Here is a 24861-nt window from a genome sequence, read left to right as displayed (position 1 = left end):
TCAAATTCATTCATTGTTCAAATCAAATGCATACGAAGGTTTTCAAAACAGTGGGTAGTAGTTTTAATTGCTTTATTAAACTGCAAACGAGGTTTTCTTAAAATCATGTTTTAAATTCATGTAAACTTAATTTTAGATATCTTACATGAAATATTAGCTCTTATCACATCATTGCTCTTGTAAAATGTCCAATTTTTTAAGTATAGAAAAAATTAAATAATTCATTCAACTTTGCTTAGGTTGGGCATTTATGATAGGTTAACAGATTTAGCCTTTCACCATTTCTTTTCATTTTTTTTTTCCCTTAAAAAATTAAACTGCTACGGATTTCATTTGATGTAAAACACTGGTAACTTCAAATATTTTGATACAAAGTTTACTCCCTCTCCAAAAAATAAATAAATTTGAAGAAAAGAAATCCTAATTCTTTTTTTTTAATCAGTTCCTCATCTCTCTCTAGACGTTTTTTTAACCTCCTTTCTTAAGAGGCCCCGAGTCCCCCTTTTTTTTTTTTACCTCAACGCAGCTTCAGGTAAACAACTGCATAAGTTTAGTCAACCTGTTATTGTCGGGCCACTCTTAAGCAGTTACAGAGATAGGAAAGAAAAAAAAAGTCTTTAATTTTTTATACCTGTTTTTTTCGTGGGGCGATGGGGATATTCGGGCATACCTGGCGGGAGTATAGGGGGGTTGTTTACGCCCTGTGCTGGTTGAGGTCACGGGTTGTTGTTCGTTGACCTTGCTAAGTTCCGGACTAGGTTGGTTGATGTAGTATTCACGCTTACCCTGTTTGTCTACTCATTGAATTTTGTGCCTGGAGGTTATTTGCGTGAAGACTTCAGAGAAATCGAAAGAGGGAAATTTGGGGATGACTGTCTCATTTTAAGATATCTTTTGGATGTTGGTCATACCAATGATTTTTTCCCCTCCTAAAAACACAGCTGTAGTATTAATTTTCAGACAGATAAAGAAAAGAAGTTTTATTTAGAGGGATGGAGAGATAATACTTATTTAGGAATTTAAAAGCTAGAAATTGGTTTCCTCCAGCATATTCCCAGATAATAACTTGACTATACTACGATTTAAAACCTAAAAATTTGTTTAGAACGATTTAAATTTGCCTTGATAGTCTTTAAACTTAGCTTTACGACATATTATAAAAACTCACATAAAATATTATTTAGTTTTTTATAATTGTTTCGAAATTAAATTTATCATAGACCCCATAAAAATTTAGAGAATCAAAATTTGTTTTCTATCAAACTTCAAATTTAAAATTTAATGTGAAACAGCCTTTAAATATTGCTTCAAAAATAAATTTTATTAAGTTCTATGATTACTTAGAAGAAATTTCGCAAGTTAAAAACAAAAGCTTGAGCTTCTTGGTGCGTGTTATTGCTGTGTACAGTATGTTTCTTTCATATTTCACACATAATTTGAAAATTAATGAAACAAATAAAATTTACATTTATTTAAATCATTTGGTATTATCATAACTTTAAGAAAAAGAAGAGTCAGTCTAAAATTGACAAATTTTGTCTTTTTTTTTCATTCCAAAAACACTGGTTATTGAGCTCAAATTATTTTTCCAATTATTAATTATTATTTTCTTAGTTTCTATTCAAGTGCTTAATTTTTTTCACATAGAAATTTATTAAAAAATTTTTTCAATTCGGTATTTTAATTCTTCTAGCAAATTAGTAAAAATGATGTTTTTTGTACTTTGGGAAGCTATTATAATTATTTTGTTTCATAATAAAATTTTTGATGTACAGTTATAGTCGAGCAGGTACATTTCTAAATAGGGAAGTATCTGGAGCATGGCGAAAGAAAAGTAAGAAAAGAAAACTTTTTGAAAGAACAGGTTGCTAAATCTTAACCTCAGAAAGTATTCTAAACGTGTGGTGTCTAAACAAACAACAAGTGCCCCTGGGGATAGTTTGTTACATAACGACCAAGGGGTCTAGGCACTGACCCTAATCTTGCCCACCTCAGGTCAACGACCGAATACACCTGGATTTTTTAAGGGGATAGGGGTCTTCTCTAAAGTGGGTCTAGGGGCCGATAAGTCTGTCAGAAATGTCTGTGCGGAAGAGTAACTCAGTCGGTCTTGTTTATTATTGCGCAGCGGCGCCCGCAGTTATATAATTGCAACGAATGCTCCCATCAGAATGCGTGACCTCGAAATTCTTAAGTTTTATTCATAAAATACGACACATTGGTATGATCACTTCAGACTTACAAGAAATTAAAAATTATGCTCTGTGAAATTAATCCTTTCCATGAAATAAGTATCAATATATCTCCAATGACTATGATAACAAACCTTTTTTAAACACTTTTTTAATATGAAAATAAAATGAATTAAATGTGAACATACAAATTAAGGCTAAAACTGGAAATCAAAAATCAATAAATTAAAAATCGGTGATCAGTAGTTGTATGAAAGGATAACACTGTCGGTTTTGTTTATTATTGTGCAACAGTGCCATAAATAGTTGCAGCTAATGCTCCTTTCAAAATGCGGTGTTCCTAAGTTTTATTTATGAAATACTGCATCTTAGAATGAGGACTGCACATCAGAAATTAAAAATTGTGTCTTATAAAATTAGCCCTTTCCATGAAAAAGCACATATTTTTGGTGCAAAATATTTTTATTCATGTGTAACGTTTTTTCTTTGCCTAGGTCTACCTGATAAAAATTTTAATTTGCGATAATTATATTAATATGTACTCCACGTATGTGTGTTCGCCTTAAACAAAAAGCTATAGTAATGGCGCTAAAGTAAAAGAATCAAAAAACATCAATCAAGAGTAAGTTTATTGTACAACCCTTAAACTAAGTTACTCTTGTAAGGCAGGTATACTCGTTTTTATAATCATCCCACGTAGAACGTTAAAGGATTATCGTCACGAAACGAGCTGTAAAAGAACCATTTTCATGATTAGTAGCTTTATTTTCCCTCAACTAAGCACTTCTTGTTTTCACGCACTTGTGTTCCATAAATATTCACTTTTCTCCGATTTGAATTTTAAATTGATTTAATTTGCATTCACTAACAGAAAATATTTCGATTGGGTAAAATAACATTTTTGTAACTTTCTTACGCTAATTTAAAAAGTATACAAATTAAATTAATTTCAAAACATTTATTTTATCCCCTTACATTTATTTCAAAAACTACGACTCTAATTTGCTTATTTAATGTTATTGATTAATTTTATAATAACTATCTCTTTATACTCCTCCAATAAATCTGTATCTTAAAGTGAAGACTAAAAATAGTGTATCTAGACTAAGGACTAAAAATAGTGTAAATAAATAGTGTTATCTCGAGAAAAGTAAATTTTTTCTCCATTCTTTCAAAATTTGATGGTTTTATTTATTTAGTTTTCTTTTCCTGATAAAAATTAGAAAACTCTTTCAACCAAATGCATAAGCTTTTATCAAATATTAACATTAGTTCTTGCATCAAACCACAGAATCAAGCATTAGATAAGTGACTTGTCTAGTCTTTATAGTCGCCAAATTATAATTTCGCCAAATAAATTCGCCAAATTATAAATTTGCCGTGATAGACTTTGAAGCAAACTTTACAACATATTTTAAATTTTAAAAATTTGCATAAAGTATTAGTAAGAGATAATTAATGGCTAATTTGTCATAAGGTCTGAGAGAGTTGGGTCTCCAAACTTCTAAGGGTTACCTTAAGAATTGTATACTAAAATTCTGATTGAACAAAAACTGAAATAAATATAAGCCTTTATTCTATCAATATAACTATTTTCTATAATAAATCAATCAAAAGAGTACAATCAATATGATTTTTTTTATTTTGTTCGAGATCATCTGCAGTGGACCCCTGTGGCTTCAAGCAACATGAATGATTTCAAATATTCACGGCAAATCAATGTAATTTTTTACACATGATTTACCTGGAATCTAAAATAAAACTAATTTACTATAATTAATTTTATACTAAAATCTAAGTTTAAAAATTTAAAATATTAAAAAAAGAATTAATAAACAATCATAATTTACTCAATATTTTATTTAGCAAAAGAAATCTGTAATATTCTAATGATATACGACCATCTAAGAAGGTTATTTATAATGAGAAACTTTTTGTCATGTCTGCAACATACTCGTTATTTTTAATTTGGTAATTTTCAATTAAATTAATTTCATTTCTTTAAAAGCCTTGTGATTTCTTTTATAGGAAAATACACTAGTATGTGTATGTTTCAATTTTCGATCCCATGCACCACTCTTCATTATCGTCATTCTCCGTTTTCATTCTAATTTCTTTTATCGAATAAATTATTCAAAGCAACACTAAAATTGTTTTACTCTCAGTACATTGAAAGCTAACATGGGCGTTTTTTTGTTTGCTTTGTTGGTGTCAGTTCATCAGAAAATGGTATAATATCAGTTAGAATTAAGGATTCAGTTCCACGTCTACCGGGGGAAAAACAACCAATTGGAAAAGCAGAACTTCTCTAATTAAAAAGATACCACAACTGAAGCAATCTTCTTCAGTATGGAATAGGGCAACAAAATTTTTTTGAGTCTCCCTACTAATGATGATAACCCACAACTCATCCAAATCGAAGCACGTGGCTCAAGCTTCGTTCACTTTTTCATGATTGGCTAACAGAATAAGGGGGAAGAGTTATTGATTTTTTGAAGGTGGGTTGACCAGAACCTGTGAGGGATGTCTGTAAAAGAAGCTTTTTTTTTTACCATAAATCTTGTGATTGATTTTCTATCGATCATCCATTAACACATCAAACAGCGAAGGAAAAAAAACCTAATGTAATTTATTTTTCTTTAACTGTAAATAAAGCTTAGTTAATACTTTGATGTTTATTAGATGTCTTTGAAAAATAATAATTACTCTTTTGAATTTTGCAATATGATGTTTGCTCATGTTTTTAATATTAATGTCCGGTTTTTAATATAGAATTGTTATCTCAATTTCTTATCTAAACATTTCGCAAAAAAATAAATGAATAAAAAAGACTAAGAAACTGAAAGTTTTAATATCTGTTATTTTTCAGATTATTTTTGTGAGTAAGTTGAGGTTGCAGAGGAACTAATCACTGTTCTGATTCAATTTAATACTAATTTTGAATATTTCATAGTAAAAAATTATCATTATTTATTTTAGTCTCAAAGATTGAATTTAAATCAATCTTTAGATTATAGGTGCTGTTTAATAATCCTTTTTTTTTTCTTTTTAAAGTGACATAGTTTGATATTTAAATATATACTAAATTAAAAAAATTAGATAACATAAAATATAAAAATCAAAGCATATCAAAAATAGCAATGTTTAAATAATTTGTTTTTAAACTCCGTAAAAAAATAAAATAAAAAAATAACCTCTAAAAAGTTGCATCATTTTGCTTATAGTAATGCTAAAATAAAGTTTATTGCTTTTGCCATTTAAAAAACACTAAACTGGCGAAACATTTTTTATTTACTTAAAGTTTCATTATATGCTGTTGTAATGACTTACTGATTTCACTGAATTTTGATTAAATAAAAATTTTAGATTTAACTTTCATAGTCAAACTGATAAATTTTGAATATTTTTTTAATAATTTTTGAAATTTGGGATACTTATTCCTTGTTTAAGGCAAAATGTTAGAGTTCATAAGAATGCTACAGATGTGTTCAAATGTGATTTTTTTATTTAGTGTGCATCTCACTAATCATGTCAGGTTTTCACGACATATGTCAGATCTTATATAACTTTTGTACTGTATCATTTCTCTTTGTAGTAACAATTTCTTGTCTCAACTATAAACATCAATTTTTCATAAATATAAAGAATCTTATAAATATATACATGCATATATGTTTTTATTACAAAGAAATTTTACATTAGAAAAAGTACAGTATGTGTCTTATCAATAATTTTTTTTTACCATTACATTATCAATTTCTTGCATATTTTCTTAAAATGACTTACATTTTTATGAAAAAATCTGTATTTTATGTTATTGGCAAAATAATATCTTATATTTAAAATTAGTTGATAAATTGTGAATAAAATAAAATAAACGTTTAGCATAGTAAACCTCTGGTTTTCTAGTGCAAAACAATTTTTTTAATGTTTAGACTACATTGTAAAACAATTATTAGTAATTGATGGTTCTCAGTTTCATGCTTTTGAGCTTTTTATAAAGCATTACCTTACAATTTTAACTGTAAATGAACATTAACAGAAAAAGTTTCACTTCACTAAATTGGGCTCTTTAATTGATGCAGACATAGAGAAATGGATTTTACAATCCATTAATGATCTAGGATTAAAATGAATTGCTATTTAAAAAAATTTTACTTACAGCTGAATTGTGGTTGTTTTTTCATTTATTAAGAGGTAATCAAATATAAGAAAACTACAGTTCTATAAGAAATATGTTAAAATCAGCTTTTAAATTTTGAACTATTTACAAATGATAGCTGTAAAATATTTCGTTTATCTAAGATAATTTGCATGATTGACTGCGCAAAAATTGAATTGAACATACAAAAGAATAAAATGTGAAAAGAGAAAATTTTTTTAAAAAATTCAACTAAATAACGTATCTTTTAAATTGCTTTCGAATTTCATACTTTATGTTGTTGGGGAAAAAAAAGTAAAATCAATCTAAAACATTTTTGGATATTAAATTATTCTACACCAATTATGATTGGTTAGAACTAACAAATCATAATTGTTAGAATATCGTATGTTAAATTTAGCATAACATATAAATTGTGAATGTAAAAGAATAGAATAATTTTAAATTAATAAATAATAAAAATTTAACACAAATTATTTTCATTTAAGTGAATCAATATTTTACATAATTTCTCTAATAAATACGGGTTGCAATAAAACTGAGAACTGTAAAATGACACTAAAAATTGTTGCAAATAGTTATTATTGTATTGTATGAAAACTTATTAAAATAAGTAATTATTCTTACGTTGGTAAAAGTAATTTTAAAAAAAGTGAGATATTTTATCTTCACATTAGACGGGCATTGTATTACAGGTATTATCTAATGAAATCAGGGAAATATAATTCACCAAATGTAAATATGTTTTAATGGTTATCACATTTTTTGACTAATTTTTTTAATAAAATTTTTCGAAAAAAATTTTATATTAAACCTGAAATATTGCTTAAAATCAAATTTTGCTTGAAAAATTTTCAATACTATTCTAAACATTTTTCAATACTATTCAAACAGGAAAAAACAAATCGCAATCGAAATTTATTTAATCCTTGAAAAAGGCGTTTTCGTTTAAAAGTTTTTTTTTCTTGCTTAAAAATTAACTTGCAACCATAATGTGCATACTTTTCAGATTTTAACTTGACATTTCTAAAAATATATATAAAGGGTGGTGATTACGAAACACTCTGCAAATAGACGAAATCTACATTAATTGTACGTCTTAAATGAGATAAAACCAATAAAACATATTCTGTTAAAAGCTTTCGTCATGTACACATTCCTTTGTATAAAATATATCTATATATACAAATATATTTATATTAATACGTGATTCTGCTCAAATATGGATTTTATGTCCTTGTAATACCGACATTTTATGTACAGTTTAAGTAAATATTTGTGATAGTTTTTGTAGAGAATATGATTTTTTTTAGCTTATTAATTTATTAGTGTTTTGTCTTTGGGGGAAAATGTTGCTCAGGGGTCAAAGTGTTGAGTTTTAACTAGTTACTATATTTATTAAAAGAATGCAACTAACTTCCAGTTTTGTGTTGCTTTTTTTTATTTCTTTTATGTTTTCATATTTAATATATTAACATATTAACCTCATTATTCTACATATTATTTTATCTCGTTGTTTTTTATTTTTATTTTATTTTATCTGTAAATTTTCACAATCTTGTAATTAATACATAATGCTACTATCATCAAATTTCATTTGTCATGAAACAGTAATTCTAAATGGTAATTAAACGTTTTAACGTAAATGAAAGAAACACACATTCCCTTGAAAAGATTAATTAATACGGACATATACTCAAATCTTCAACTTTTTTAAAAATTAATACTGTATACCATTTTTGAAGATGAGAAATGTTAACTTTATGGTCATTAATTAAGAAATATTAACTATTTTTTTATATTGACTAAAAAATACTTTTGTGTCTTTAAAGTTGAAAAAAATTCATTTTTGCAATCAAATTAAAGTAAAAAATTCATTAAAGTTCTTTTAATGTTCATATGTTTTAAGATATTTTTAGGCGAAAAAATAGAGAAATTTTATGTAATTTTTTTTATTTGCTATTATTTATCTAGCAAATTTTAATATTTGGAACAGTTGCTTAAAATATAAAAAAATTTTATGCCAAAAGAATGCCCTTAATAATACTAAAAATGCATTCATAATACATGCAATTACATTTAAATTTTAATAAAATCTTTTTTTTTCCTTTTAACTTAAAGTAGGTTCATTAAAAAAAAGTTATTTATTTAGTATTTTAATCAGAAGTATTTAAAATGGTAAAGGCTTTCAGAGGTAAAGCAGAATATGAGTCTTGAAACGTTATTAAGAAGTTTAAATTAAAAAAATTAAAAGGCGAAATAATTACAAAAGGTCGAAAAACTTAATTTTGGATAAAAATAAAAATTGTAAAGCAAAATTAAACTAATTAGCATTTGTTAAAATAAATAGTTATTCTGCGATTTTACATAGTTTGAACTTCATATTCTTTTGAGGAAAAAATTAGAAACATTTCGTTTTCATTAAAACATAAATAATAAGCATTATAAAATATCCAACCATTCTTGAGAAATAATTAAATTAATATTTTGGTTCTTTTAATGTTTTAAAATAAAATAAAAACATTACGGCAGTAACAAAAATAAAATATTAATAAACTAATGAAAAAAATCTTCATTCTCATTTCATTCGTCGTATCTATGGTTTACTTAAAGTAGCATAAACGTTTAACATTATCATTGAAAAACAACTTTTCATACTTCCTGTTACTGCAGCGTAAAAAAAAAGTTTTAGATCTTAAACAATTCAAGCGAATACTGTTTGTAATATTTTACTTATTTGATATTTAAATATTAATTTGATGACAAAACTTTTACGGGTACTTAAATTTATTGACTTTTTATAAGATTTGTACTTTCTAAATCATGAATTGCTTATATTTTTTCTTCTCTTTTATAAGTGTTAAAGATATAATTTCCATTTATCAAAATGTTTCTCCTCGAAAGATGCCGAATCTTAAGTCTAGGTCGAATAAGTTATTAGCCAAAGTTTGAAATTATAGAGACTTAAATTTACAGACTGAATAAACCTAAAACACATTACAGATACATCAAAAATTTAAAAGAAGTTAAAATTTAAAGCTTATTTGTTTAAAGTACATGCTAAGCAAAGTTTTTTTTTAAAGTAATAAAAGCATTATTGACTACATAAGTGTAACACAAATTTATCTTTGAATTCCTTGCAAAATAGAATTTCTTGTGTGTAACTGGAAGTGAAACGTTCCCATTAAATTGTTTTGTTAAATAATTTAAATTTTGTATTAAATGAAATTTTCATGTTCTAATGTTCTTCTTTTGGTATAATTTTAATCCGGAAAAAAACTCTTTCATCGATCTAACAAAATAGAATTTTAAAATATCAACTAGTTCTATCAACAAACAATCATGTTTCAAATGTATGTAATTTTTCATAACAGATGTGCCATTTTTAAAAAAATATTTTAAACAGAGCTATTTGATGAATCAAGGTTCATGTAATACTTTTATATTTAAAGGGTTTACATGAAAAGTTCATTTTTATGTGATTAAATGGTGCTTATTAGAAAAAGTCAATAGAACGAATTTTATGATGTGACTATTTTAGATGCCAACTAATGTATTTCATATTTTTATAAAATTAACGAATGTAAAAGAGCTCAAATAGATAACCTTTTTTCTCATAAAAATATGTATGCTAAGTGCCTTTTAGCATATAACTGTCCATAGATCACAAATAGGTAGCTTTAATGCCAAAGAAAATTCGAGAGAGAAAAACACATAGAATTTTAAACTTTAATATTATTTCTTATTTTATCTAGATATGTTTTAAAGTTTTTTCTTAATGCTGAACGTATGTAAAGCTATTTTAAACTGTTCTGCTGAATTATAAGATACTGGTTTTACAATTGCTTTAAATTGTTCAAAAACGCAAATAAAGAAGAATATTTTAAACGTGTGTTTGTAAGTTTAGTATTTATAGATTAGGATTTTGCTGATGTAATTTTAATCTCTTTTCCAGAAAGACTGTTTCTCTACTCATATCAATGTTCGTATATACTAAACAAATTTAACTGCAATACAGGCAAATTATACATGTTCGTTTGCACAACTAAGATCTTTACTATGATTGATTTATAAATATTCTATTAACTAGTTATTCTGAGTTATTTAAAAAAACACAGCAAAAGATTTAGAAAATATAGTTTAAGAAAGCATTAGTATGTAATATTTAACTATCTTCAATTTTTTTATGAGCTTATTTAGTTATATCGATTTTGTGAGTAATTTTCATAAATGTTCACAGTCACAAAATCTTAAGCAAAAATTGAAAAACAATTATCTGAAGATTAGGGCTAAATAAAAGCTTAATAGCTTCGTGTAAAGAATAATGCATAAAACTACCCGAAATTCCCTATTTAAGTCCTAAAATTTATTTAAAAATTAAATCTCAAAATTTACTTAAAAAATTATACGCTATCATTTTTTTAAAAATATATTCTACAATGAGAGAAAAAAAGTCTTGAATTAGTAAAAATTTGAAATATAAGATTGTAATTTTAAATCAGATGTAATTCGAAAGTATGAGTTAGAAAACTCTAAGGTAATTTGCTTTTAGGTATTTCAAAATAGTGTATTGAAAATATATTTATATCATGTCTGAAAGCAATTTATTGTACAATATTTTTTGTTTTTGTTGTTGTTGTTAGAGTATATAGTTGAACACAAAATATTGTATTGAAATCAATTTTGTTCTTGCAATTATTTGAAAAATGACTGAGGTGTGTTAATGTCTACTTCATAACTCTGCAAACTATAATTTGGAATCTGGAAAATTCCTTATCGAACGTTATTTTTAATCAAATTTTGTACAAATATATGTGTATTGTAAAAAACGTTTACTTTTAATTGTGAAATGAGAACTCATTTTGAGCTACTATTACATTATTAAAAATTCTTCAATAAAAAATTTGTATGCTTATTTATTTTTACGATTAAATATGATTAGAAATTGTTCATTCACAAATTCGATTTTAGTATTTTAACGATCTGTTGCAAACTTTCGGAGAAAGCGAACCACTTTAATACCGAATAAAGTAATGATATTATTGTAGTATTTGTAAAATCGTTTCGAATTTAAATTTTTCTCAATTTGATAGGGAAAATATGAACATTAATTAAAAATAAGCTTAATACATCAATTTTTCTGCTACATCTTAGTTCAATTTAATCAAAGTTTTTAATACAGAAATTTAATTTTACAATATACACGGTGCCAACGTAAGTCCCTCTCTTAAATTCCGAACGGCTGTACCTAGTTATGGTAAAGTGTCTAGTTATAGCATATACTGTGAAATAGGGACATCCTGCTAATAGCTGAAAAGTTAGCTTTTTTATCTCGGTGTAAAGTAGAAAAAGTGAATAAGTTGTAGAAAATCACTGACTTCTTGTGAACAAACGCTTAAAACTTACATTTCTCCGCAATATTCCACTCTGTAACAAAGCGAAGCTATCTTAGAAAAGGAATAACACTGGTTAATATAATATACACTCTTTTTTCCAAGTTCAAGTCTATCTTAAAATTTGAAGTCCTAAAATAAGGGTATCTTAGAATATTCCATTGCCTCAGTGTTCTTTTTTGTGTAGATGGGAGAAACTTAATTATCCAAGCACCATCGATTTCCAATTTCTAAATGTCTTTTATCATATTACCGGAGGACTTGCTAAATGTCAGATTTTTTTCCTGGGTTAGATTCTTCTAAGTTCTGTAAATATCCAAGTCATCTTACCACACTAATTTAGTGAATATTTAGTATTTTAGAAATTAATCTGAAGGAACATCTCAACTCCAGTGTTCCAGGGGACACTAGTTACCGACTAATATAAACAATTTGTTTACATTAGACAGCACATTAAATTTCAACGTTAAAAGATATGTCCTAATCGCGCTAGAAAACATATATTAATTCTTAACATAATGGATACATTGTGAAGATCGTTGTTTTTAATGTATGTTTAGGATATTTTCTGGTGGGAAAAAAATTGGCATTTGATTTCTATGAATAATGTACTAGATATTAAGCATGATTACATTAGCATCTAATGAATACTGCATAAGCACATCATATTTACACTCGGGCTAGATATGGAAAAACAGATGATACAAATATATTTCCTACCATGAACTTCAAAATAAGAACTCTTTTCGCGAAATTCCTCAAAAAGCATATTTTTCAGCTTTTATATTACAATCGTTTAAGTATAAACTACTTTGTCTTGAAATTTCATATGGTCTATTCTGTTAGTTTAAAGTTCATTTTTGTTTAAGATGCTTGATATTTATGTATTCTAATATCCTTCAGTCCTAATATGTTTTTCATACAAATTAAATTTTTCAAAAGAAAAACAAACAACTTTTTTTTAAATCGTTCATAATATTTTAAATTTTAATCTATCAAAAAATAAATTTCGAACATTTTATTTTATATATTTGATTGAGTAAAAACAATTTTTCGTCGTAATTTTCGACTAAAATCATAGGACAAACTTTGAGAGATGATAGTACTTACTAAAACAAACAACTATTGTGCAGAATATATAGGCGGAAGTGACACGGTGAGGCACAAACACCACAAAATAACAGATTTACGGAAGTATAAAATATTCATCATAAGCATACTTAACGAGCGATTCCGAGAATAAAATGTTAAAATAGTTGCTGAAAATCGCATCCACCAACAGTCATGCATGCTTGGCGATATCTATGGCGTGATTGGCTGACAATGTTAGCAATAGTTGAGATTAATAATAAAGCGGTGTGCCAATAATCTGCTACATCAGCAAAAACCGACGTTTGCAAACTGCAGCATGATGGGTGAGTTTACTAACAGCAAAAAAGTATACATGAATCGAATGTATGCTGCAGTTAATGGTAACGGCAGAGCTGCGCTACGTCTGTTTCAAGAACGTTCTCCAAGTAGACGTTTGCCGAACCACAAAAATGATGAGCGATCTCAAAAATAATTTTTTTAAAAAGGTTTGAGAGATTACATTGGCAACTTTGTGAAAATGGTTCATTTATCACCGAGTTTTCCAGCACTGCGCAGATGGAAATGGTCGACTATATGACAAACACTCGTGAAAGAAGTCTTCTTAAACCATGTGGGCGAATCTCCCAACACATGTATAAGACTGTAACATGAAGCATGTCGTCGACACGTCGGTTGGCCGAAGAACGCTTACACCCATTCCACATACAGAGAGTCCAGCAACGTGCGATTACCCTCTGCGCGTGGCTTTTTGCCAATGGCTTTTCAAACCTATACGCTATTTACAGACCCGATGTTTGATCTAGGAGTTTCCTTATCTTCTGGTTTAGGTTCAAAATTACAAGGCTACGGGAATGAAAATTGATAATCGCTCAACGCTGGTTATATATATAAAAAAATTTATTTCATTCCGTGTTTTACTTTTTTGTGTTTGTGTCTCAACGCATCACTTGAGCCCATATTTTTCTCTATAATAATTGTCTGTCGTAGTGAGCTCTGCCATCCCAAAAAACTTGTCTCGTGATTTTAGAATCACAAGAGTCAATAAGAGTGCTTTACTTAGGGAAGCAAAATTTACATCTATGCCCATCTGTTTTAGGATGTTGAGACAACCTGGTATGTAGTAGAAGTTTCTGATGTAGATCCGCCTCAGATCAATATATACATTGTCAATATGATTCAGAGTATGCCCTTATGGTGGTCACCAAGTAGCTTGTAGTATGCTCTGATGTGACGAGAAAGCCCTGCTTCCAACAAAACTGTTGTTCGCTGCAAAATCGCAACGACTGTAATCTCTATCGCTTTTAATTACTCTCGTCATGAAGGCTATAAAACCTAACAGATTATCGTAAATGCGATTTTCTCCTAACCTAATACTGAAATAACCAATCACTTGTTTAATGTCTCTATTAGAACGATCGTCATAAGCTGATTCCCATCTTTAACACAGGCAGTCTTTATCATATTCGGTTCCATCCTCTGTGAGTATATACATGAAACTAAAGCCCTGGCTAGATTAAGTAGCGGCACGTCGCCATCTTGGTGACTGAAACTCTCCTGTAACTGGCTGTTTCCGTTCACAAACTCTGCGAACTTCATCTGTAATAATACCATAAAAGGCAATTGACATATTGACGTTAATACTTTTAAAGATGAAATTATGAAAACGAAGTTGAATCCACGATTCTTCTTAACTGTAGCAAGACCAATTAAAACATTCTTCAGATAAAATGCTTTAAGGAAATATGTAAAAATAGTGGTAGTTACAATTTGAATCTATTTTAGTTTGTCATACCTCAGAAACTGTTCAATCAGATTACTTAAAATTTTGTTTTAACGCCTTTTTCCTTCCTTTTTTTGACATTTTATGTGGCATTTTTTTTTTTTTAGGTTGATTGAAATACCGTAATTTACAATAAAGCCAAAACGAGATATGTGTAATAGAGGACGATAAAAATAAACACTGATTTATTTTTAGCAATTTATCAATCTAAAAAAGAAGAGTGTGTTCCTCCATCTGTGTATCCCTCCTATTACTCCAGAAACGTTTTTACAGAGCTCCTGGAATCTGGACATGGGTGAAAGTGGTAATTTATTTTTAGTGGGGTAATTTTATTTATCGAGTTATTTTATATTTGAAACAAAATAATAATGCGTAGAACATACGGTAAATACTTCGAATAATACAAGAACAAATAAAAAGCAGTTAGCATCCGCAAATTTTAACCGAATTATTTAACGAATCATAAAGAACTTAATGAAACATGCGTTCAAAAGGAGAACAAAAAATCGAATATTCAAAGTAACAAAAAACTAAATGAAATTCAATTAACATTCTAAAATATTCAACTTTCATAAAAATTTCATCACTCCTTGAAAAAAATTTGATAAAAAAAGATAACTGACAAAAAAAGAGAGAAGAACAAGTTTCTAATTGATCAACAATTAGTTTATAAACATTATTTCTCCTCGAAAAAAAAAAAAGGTTTATTTTCATGCTTGACATACGCATACAAATAAATCATAATTTGATTATTTCTGTTATTCTATTTACAATGCCTTTCACTTAAAAAAAAAACTTTAAATAACTTGATACTTTTTTAAAATCTTTTGAGAAGTTTTAAACATTTACATTACGCTATCAAATTATTCTGCAATTATTCATTGCGGACTGGAATGCTGAATTTCTTGCTTCGCCTCGGTCGCTTTGGACGAAAAGGTTCTTTCCATCCATTTTTCACCGTTTGCAATGTAAATTCTTTGCAACTGATTTTTAATTGACCCAAATTTTAACAAACCATGGAAATTTTAAGAGATATTTATTTCGTTTCCATTTGCAGACCAGGTGAATTTGTGCTTGCGGTGATGCTGAACATATTCTTCTTCATTGTAGTCTGTATGCGAGTGCCCGAATGACTTTAAAGACTGATTTGAGACGTCTTTCTATTTGTTGGCCACCTGTCTTATCAGAACTGGTCAAAAGCTTGTGGCCTTGCGGAATTTTGTTTTTAATGTAAATTTTTCTTCTTTTTGTTTTCTACTTACAACTGTAAGCCTCATGCTATACTTTGTGGTGCATGAGGAGTTTTAAGTCGTTTAAATAAATAAATAAAAGAATTAAACAATGTAAAAGAAAATACTTACGAATCAGTTCTTTGATTGAGTCCGTATTTCTAAATTAGGAACTCGAGGTCATCTTCCTTCTGTTCATAATTAATTGCATGCTTTTACTGAAAAAAAATTACATAAATGTCAAAGACGACAATTAACGCTTTTTCTTATCTTATTTAACTTCAAAAAATGAAAATCAATTAAACTACTATTACTGAAAAACAAAGTCAGCAACTATCATGATAGAATATTTACTGAACTACAGAATCCAAGTTGAGATATTTGCAACAGAAAAAAAAAATCGTTTGCTATTTAATAATTTTAGAAACATCATTTACCAAGATAAAAATTAGCCTAATATAGTTTCCTGAGAATAAATAAATCTATTTATGAAAAATAATTTTGTCTCAGGTTATTTTTACACTTTTATAATTTTTTTTTATTTCATGGACAATTGGGTATACTATAGCCTACGTCACAGGTTGTGTTGTTCCTACTAAATTTAACCCATGAACGGCATTTTCTGCGAGCCTAACTTCAAGCCACAAATAAACAAACGAAGTGTTCGATCGTTTAAATAGCTGCTCGCCAGATTTTATTGCATTATAAAGAAAAGTTATTGAAACTAAATACAGCTAAATAAACAACAACAACTAAAACAAATAACAACAACTACTAATAACAACAACTACTAATAACAATAACTAAATAAACAACAACTAAATTCCATTCGTTTAGCATTGCGTCATATGTTGTTCCTACTAAATCGAAGTAGTTGTGTTTTTTTCATATTATACCCAATAACGTTATTCGCGATCTCAACACTCGAGTACGCCCTCTAGCGGGAGCCTGAAAATATCGGGCATTAATTCCATCATAACCTTTGGCAATGACGGCGCCATTTTTTTAGCAGCAAATAAGAGGCAAAATTTCCCTAAGGAAAAGGTGGAACAGTTTGAAAAAACTAACCAGAACAAGCCAAACATTGAAGTAGAACACGCCAAGCATTTGAAGAACAATTTCTCAATAATTTTTACCTGTCTATTACCAACAACATAACTTCTGATTTCATGATCACTTGCTGTTACAGATGTTTTTCTGTCTTGTATTCACATATAATTGGGTATACTATAGCCTACGTCACAGGTTGTGTTATTCCTACTAAATTTAACCCATGAACGGCATTTTCTGCGAGACTAACTTCAAGCCACAAATAAACAAACGAAGTGTTTGATCGTTTAAATAGCTGCTCGCCAGATTTTATTCCATTATAAAGAAAAGTAATTGATATTCGATTTTTGATTAATAATTGATTTATGTGGATAGTGGCATAGAATTTAGCATTGCGCCATGGTAAATGTTATTCCTACTAAGTGGAAGTAGTTGTGTTTCTTTTATATTATACCCAATTATCACAAAACGTATGCGCTGTACCTCGTGAAACTATAACCTGTGACACTTAAGTTAGCGTTTTGCTTATGTTATCCAACGTTTTAAGATGCTGTAAGGAAAAATAAGTTGTCTGAATGTGAAACAAGAAAAATTTTATTTTATTAAGCGCAGATAAATTTGAAGGCGAGATAGTTAGGTAGATGAAGCGTGCTAAAACTGCCATTCACTATGATGCTCTGGAATAATGCTTGAAAAAAAAAAAAAAAAAAAGGAAAACGATCTAGCAGAATAAAAAAATAAGACAACCATGGTGGACAACGGTTTTTCGACTTTCAACTAAAAAAAAAAAAAAAAAAACTCAACACATGCCTTAAGCAATTCAACAAAAAAGCTTCAGATGTCACAATTTGAAAGAACCTAAAATCAAAGGGTAATTCAAAATTTATGAAAATAAAGAAAACATCTTGGGGCAAAAAAGAGTTATCTCCAGGAACAATGAGTTGTTAATACTTCCATAACTTGAGGACGAAATTAATGCTTTAGATGACAAATGCATGCATTGATGGTCAAGGGAACCTTCAGCCATGACGAATTGTATGATTCAGAGTGAATTTCTGGACATATGAACTCTGCACAACATTAATTTATGCATATCTTACCTGATACCATTTGGTCATTCATTAGCTGATCCTAACTGAACGGACAATGCTTCTAAATCCACTCCCAAACGGTTTAAGAAGATTATGTTCAGCCAAGAATAGTCAAAGTCAAAATCTGAACTCCATGGAATACTCAAGGGGTATATTATGCTGCAAAGTTTAGGTAAATATTTAAGTTTTCACTAGTAAATGAACTAGATGGCTATCGTGAGGGAATGGAACAATATCACTGCAATTAAAATTACACTTCGTGAATTCATTCAAAAATAGTGTTAGAACAAATTTTTTAAAAAAATTCTTCTCTAAATTTTTATATATTTAATGTTTTTAGACTAGTGATATTATAATTTGTTTACAGTACATTTTCTATTTATATCCAAAATGTTTTTAAATTTTATCAGCATATATTATTATTCAAAATTATTTAACCTAATTATAAGAAAGATGTTGGCATATCTTATTGTGTGTACGGAAGTTGTGATTAAAATAGTTGTTTACATCGAAACTTTAAAGTGTACTTTTAACTATATAAAAAATAGCGAGAGCCTAACAAACTTAAGTATTTTCTTTGGAAGAGGAACACTTAGTTCATTTTCTAAAAGTGATTTAAAAGTGCTAAGTTTATTTAATCAGTTGAGTCGAATCAAAATAAAATCCATTTTCGAGTTGACAGGCAAAATTTACAGCTAAAATGCTACGTGTTTGTAATTTTCTCTTTTTTGCTATTATTTCTTCTTACCTGCCACTGCTTGATTAATTGAGACAAATTAAAAATAAAACAATGTAATTTCTTAATGACCACCCTAAATTTTAAAAATCCTTGTTAAAAATGAAATCAATTAAGTATACACAAGTAGACGCAAAACAGTCAGTAGAGAAAAACCCAACTTTATCTGCCCTCAAATGGATAATCCAAGAATATAAAGACTCAAAAGTACAAATGTGTGACTTATGCATGTACAGAATCAAGGCAAAAAACAAAATAAATGCCTGAAAAAGAGCAGCAATGAAGGCTAAGTAAGAAAATTGAAAGATATCAAAACAAAATAGTCTTTGAAATTTCTAATAAATCGCCTTTCAATTCTTCTGACAATAAACAGGTTTAGTTACATTCAAGCTTGCCTTTCATAGTAATGAATCATTGAATTTCATAGTATTTTTATTTTAACATAACCTGTTCAAATATAATTTGCAAACTATAATGTGCATACTTTTTTTCAATTTTCTTTTTGGCAAGGCTTCTAAAAATAAATATTAAGCACTGATTTTGTGAATTAAGTTATTTGCTTAGAGAGAGATATCACCAGTTTTTAAATAGGGATCTTAATCTTAAGAATATTTACTTTCAGCAACAGCAAAATAAAAAATTATGTGGTCCTTGACTATCAAGATGAGTGTATAATTCAAGCCAAAGAATTACATAGATTGACTGCTATCTTAATTATATATCTGTTATTAACTCTGTTATAAAAGCATAATTAATAGATTAATATAATCTGTTCATGATATTAGTCTGTTAATTATGCTTTTATGAGCTCTTATGGAAACTTTTTTTCTAATGTATCTAAAGCCACTTGCACCAGCCATTGACCTAGCGAAATAAGTCCGGAAGGAGTGATTTTCATTGGACAAAAAAGAACTGATGGGGGAAAACGCAACTTTACTCAGAGCGCCCCTGGATAGATGGTACTCATTAGTTACAGGGTATCTGCTACATTTTAGATTTTTGAATTCATGACTTCTCATGATTTTCCATGACTAATTCCAGGGAATTTTTCATGACTTAACGAAGTTACTATTTTCTCTGACAAAAATAAACAATAAATTTAAAAAAGCATTATAATAATATTAATTGAAATGATAGGTATAACCAAAACTGTTATACTCTGCATCTTCATATTTACAGATTTTAAAAAAACAGAGTAAAGAAAGAGTTGAAACAGTGAAATAGCTGGAAAAAAATACAAAAGCAAATAATTTTTTTTCTGCAGATACTTTTCTTGTTCATCAGAAAGGAAAGAAATGCTCCTGATTTTTCTGTTCTCATTTCAGAATTTTAAAAAAATCGCCAATGGCTGGCCTGCTTCAACTAGAATTTTAAATTGATAAAATTAAAAAAATTATAATAAGAATTCTTAAATCACAGAAGTTAAAAAGATAATTCGCTTTAGAAATGATGTTTTTTCTTTCATTTTTTGAAAGAACACCATAATTTTTAAAGAACATGATAAAATCATTTTATATTCTAATAAAATATGACTGAGTGGTGATTTTGTTAGGAATTCAGATGTTTGGAACAAGATGAAATTGGGGGAGGGGCTCCATTTTAAAAATTAGATTTTTCGGAGACCTAAATCCATGACTTTCCAAGATTTTTTTTAAAAAAAAAATAGCAAAAATCCAGACATTTCATGATAAATTTTGTTCAATACTGAAATTCATGACCTTCTAGGTGCGCGGATACCCTGTAGTTAGGTCACTCCCACAATTTAGACATAAACAGGGGTGATTGTGAGCTAAAGTCAAAATTCCAGAAAATTTCCTGAGTTACATGGTTTTTTTCCTTTTTCTCAATATTTCTTAGTTTACTTAAAATATATTTAAAATTTTACACATACCTATGATGACCTGGAGAAGCAATTAAAATTTACAAATATGTCTTTCTTTTTTGAGTTTATGATTTACTGATTGATACTATTTACTGATAAAAAATGAATATTAATCATGAATATAAGCTTATAAAGTATCTCTCTGGCTCTCACTTACGAACAAATAAAATAAACTGTGTTTTTAAGTTCCACCTTTGAAAATTGGATTTCCGGAAACTTCTGTGATCAATGATTTTTTGAAACATCTGGATCTCCGATCTCCGGATCACTGTTAGCGAAAAATCCGGATTTTCTCCGGAGCACAATCAGCCCTGCATAAATCTGAAGGGAAAGGAAATTTTCTTCAGATTTCTGTACCGCTCAGCAACCAACCACAAGACTTCAGATTCCACAAGTATTCGAGGATTGAACTGCCACTCTTCCAGAACAAAGCTCTAACTACTGATGAGTTGCCACAACCTTTTTCTTTTGTTGCTATTACTAATATAGACTAAATAGTATTTCCATGAGGAAAATATACTTCAAAGAATTATAAATGACTTAAAACTAATTTTACAGTTAGTTTTGATTAGAATTGTATCATCATTCTGAGATTTTTTTCACCAAAATTATTTAAAATTAAAATAGTGGTTCAGGAGTATCTTATTACAAAAGCTTAAGTTCACGAGAACAAAATATTTTCGGTATTACAACGAAAAAGCTTTGGAAGAAATCTGCAAACACGAACAAAAATAATGCTAAAATACATTAAAAATATTAAACTGATATCACATCCATGCCTACACAATAAAAGATTCCTTATTATAAGTTCCTCTTAATCAATGACCCCTTTTAACAAAATACTTAAAATTAAATACTCGGCAGATGAATTGAAATTCTCTTCTCAACGAATTCAATTCTCTTAACGTCATCATTATAAATACTTATGGAAAGATCAAATTTACGAAAGACTTGACAAATTTGAATTAATTTTGATTTATTAAGAAAAAAAAAAGAGGAAAAGAAAAACATTTGATTTTTCTTTTTGTTAGCATGTTATTTCTTTTGTAAAAACTTAAATCTAAGCAATGAGAGTCAATTCAATTTCAGAAATATAGTACCAAGAATCAGTAACTCAATGTAAAATTATTTTTTCATTGTAACTATACATGATATGAACATTTGATAGATTTCTAAATAAGATAAAACTAGTAACAGTTTGATGCTCCATGAATATATTCCTTACATCTGCCGGAAGTTTAAAAAATCAACAGTGTGAAATTTATACACATTTATTATAACATAAGATTGTTTACAATGACTTCAATGCACTCATGACAATGTGTAAGATGCCGCTCAAAAGAGCATTTAATGAAATTGATCTAGAGGCATACTTAATAACAAAATATTTTGGTAATTAAAAAACTAATGGCAAAATATAAGTAAAACTGCAAAGAACTTCTAAAGTAATTGGGTTCAAATTCCAACATTTAATAGATAATAACAAAACGAAAAATTTAAAAACATATACAACAAAGCATATTTCATGATGTTATTAGATTTGAAGACTAAATACATCAAACATTGGAATTCAATAAACATACGATGTGAAAAGAAAAACATACATCTTTTAAGGTACAGTTAATTGTAGAAGGAATGAAGGCAATCCTCAAGTTAATTTAAAATCGACGTATCAAGTTAGGATTGAATTGGTCAACAGAAAAGTGAGCCCCCAAAGGATTTATTAAATCACTGTTAGGTGGTCCTCCAAACAAGTTCATTTGGTTTGGTGGATGTCTAATATTTGGTGGATGGCCCAAACCAGGTTGTCCACGATCTACAGCACCCCATCGTTCTTGAGGAGGAGCTTGATCAACTCTACCCCAATTTTCAGGCGCTTTGTTAACAGGTGCCCATTGGGAATTAGGTAATGGAGCACCATTGCCAAATTTATTTTGATCTCTATCAGGTGCACTACCTTCCCAAGGATGTGGTCGTTCGAAATTTCTGCTTCTTTCATTAAAGCTATTTCTTTCCCCTCTTTCAAAACTTCGGTCTCTGTTTTGTTTGCCCTTCCAGTCACCTCTTCCTCTATCAGGTACATCTCGGGAGCCTCTTCCACGGTGAAAAGGTGATCTTTCATGCTCACGTTTGCTCTCTCTTCTAGAAGATGCATTAAAAGGAGGAGAAATAGCACCACTTTTAGATCTATCAAAATCACCCCTTCCTTCTCTAAAGCTTATACGCTCTCTTCCAAAATCTTCATAGCTGCAAAGCAAGGAGAAAAAAATTAGATTGAAAACATATCATACAAATAACATTAAACTTATGATCTAGTCATAGAAATAACTATGGTGGCTCCTGAAGTTACAATTGCAAGGAAACACATACAGAAAAAAAAATCAAATGAAATATTATAATTTCATTAATAAAATCATACAGCTGTAATTAAAAAGTATAAATAATATTATTTAAAATGCATTTTGACATTATTTTGAACTTAGCAAGAACACAAAGATAAAATTTTCCTATTTTAAATTTCAAAGTTACACATTACAGAAAATCTTTTGACGTAATTTAAAAGTTCTACTTATTCTAATTAATAAAAATTACATAAGAAAATTAAAAAATAATGCCAAAAATAGTATTAATTTTTAAATTGTAAACAGCTACCAATAATATTATAAGAATCAAAACCATATTCATCAACCAAAAAAAAAAAGAAGTTTAGTTTGTATGAAAAATAGATACTTTCGAATCTGTTTTCTGCAATTTGGAAAATGTGTAATGTGTTCTAATTAATTAGTATATTCAACACATATTATTTATTTATGATGCTCGCAGTTCACAAATGAATTATGAACAATTAATAAAATATTTAACTAACGTGCTAATGGCTTCTACAGGAGAATCTCTTCGAGTATTAGAATGCCTTTTTCGGTCATCCCAAAAAGGATCAGCTTCTTTAAGTGGGCCATCAAAACTTCGTTTGATTCCTCTTCTTTCTTCAAGCCTTTAGAAGAGATGAAAGCATGATATTAAAGCAATTATTGGTCAATTAAAGTACTCATTTTATTGAGAAAAAAAAGAAAAGTGGTCTTACGTCATTTGTGTTCTCTTTCGCAATTCAGCCTTTTCCCTTTCCAAGCGCTCACGTTCAAGGCGTTGTTTTTCTCTTTCCAACCTAAGGACTTCTGCTCGCTCTCTTTCTAATTTTTCTCTCTCAATCCTACAATAATTATATTTTAGAAAGTTAGCAAGAAATGTCTTTCTATAATACATTTTGAACATTGCATTTTATATACACAAACTAGAAAAAAGAAAACATTTTAAGATTTATAGATATAAAAAGTCAGTCTACTTTTTTTTAAGCTGAAGTAAAAAAATTACAAAAAAAAAGAAAATTCTGTGATAGTATGTTTGAATTATTAAATAAACATAACCCAAAAAATTGGGTTAGAAAGCAAAACAGAGGAAAACCCAAAATTTGCCAAAAGGAAAATATTTCATGTAAAAGAAACGATATTACAAAATTCACAAAAAGGGGTGATTTATTCATTATAAAAATTTAAGCAAATATTTCCCATGAGACTCACACCTGAATATCATGATTCAATATCATGAAAAAATCTGAATACACTTGTTTTTTTGCAAACATTTTCAGCCAAAAAAGCTTTTTAATGACTATTTTGCAAAATATTTTTTTGTTTGCCATCAAAAATCTCTTTTTCCTAAATTCGGAAGAATTTAAAATACTTTTTTGAATTCCCTACTCTTAAAAACTTTTCTTGCATTTTTGTGGTTTTATGAATCATAACCACAAAAAATGCAAGAAAACATACATACATAGAAAAGGATACTCAAAATATAAAATTGAAAAAAAAAAAAACTTCTTAATTTGATGAATATTATTTTTTTGAATAAAGAAACATAACACTATAAGGTAGTGATGATTGGGACAAGCAGTACAGGGTTGCCACTCAAATCTGGAAAAAAATTCCCTGTACATATTATACACAATATATTAAGAGGAAACAACAATTACTGTGCTCTTGTATGAGCTATATTGGGCTAACTATATTTATTAGTTATTGCTGGAAAAATAGCTGAACATATTTAAATAATGCTATAGTAAATGAAATAGTTTAGTACAGCTGAAATATCATGGTTCAATATCCCATAGATTATGCTTTGAGTGGTCATCATTTTTTAAAAGACAAAAATAAACAAAATCCCCTGTATTTTCCCAGTTTGTAAAGAAAAGAAAAAAACAAA

The 24861-nt window shown here is 28.4% G+C and overlaps 1 protein-coding gene and 1 long non-coding RNA gene across 2 annotated transcripts in view; both read right to left on the bottom strand.

Moving 5' to 3' along the window:
• Positions 1-16166, bottom strand: part of LOC107453450 (uncharacterized) — a 103654-nt gene extending 87488 nt beyond the window's left edge. Inside the window, exon 1 of the long non-coding RNA XR_015434643.1 lies at positions 15981-16166. This is a non-coding gene — a long non-coding RNA (uncharacterized LOC107453450). The remainder of the gene's footprint in view (positions 1-15980) is intronic.
• Positions 16167-21862: 5696 nt separating this feature from the next.
• LOC107453030 (uncharacterized) overlaps positions 21863-24861 on the bottom strand; it is a 28342-nt gene continuing 25343 nt past the window's right edge. The window contains exons 13-15 of the mRNA XM_016069725.4: positions 23690-23815; positions 23474-23599; positions 21863-22854 (exon numbers count right to left, since the gene is read on the bottom strand). Coding sequence (XP_015925211.3) covers positions 22266-22854; positions 23474-23599; positions 23690-23815 — 841 coding nt within the window. The 3' untranslated portion in view covers positions 21863-22265. The remainder of the gene's footprint in view (positions 22855-23473; positions 23600-23689; positions 23816-24861) is intronic.

This window comes from Parasteatoda tepidariorum, chromosome 6 (genome assembly GCF_982258835.1).
Source record: "Parasteatoda tepidariorum strain Cologne lab strain chromosome 6, Ptep-v5.0, whole genome shotgun sequence".
In the NCBI taxonomy this organism is placed as follows: Eukaryota; Metazoa; Arthropoda; class Arachnida; order Araneae; family Theridiidae; genus Parasteatoda; species Parasteatoda tepidariorum.
The sequence above is the reverse complement of the archived record's forward strand: the minus strand, read 5'-3'. Positions and strand labels throughout refer to the sequence as shown.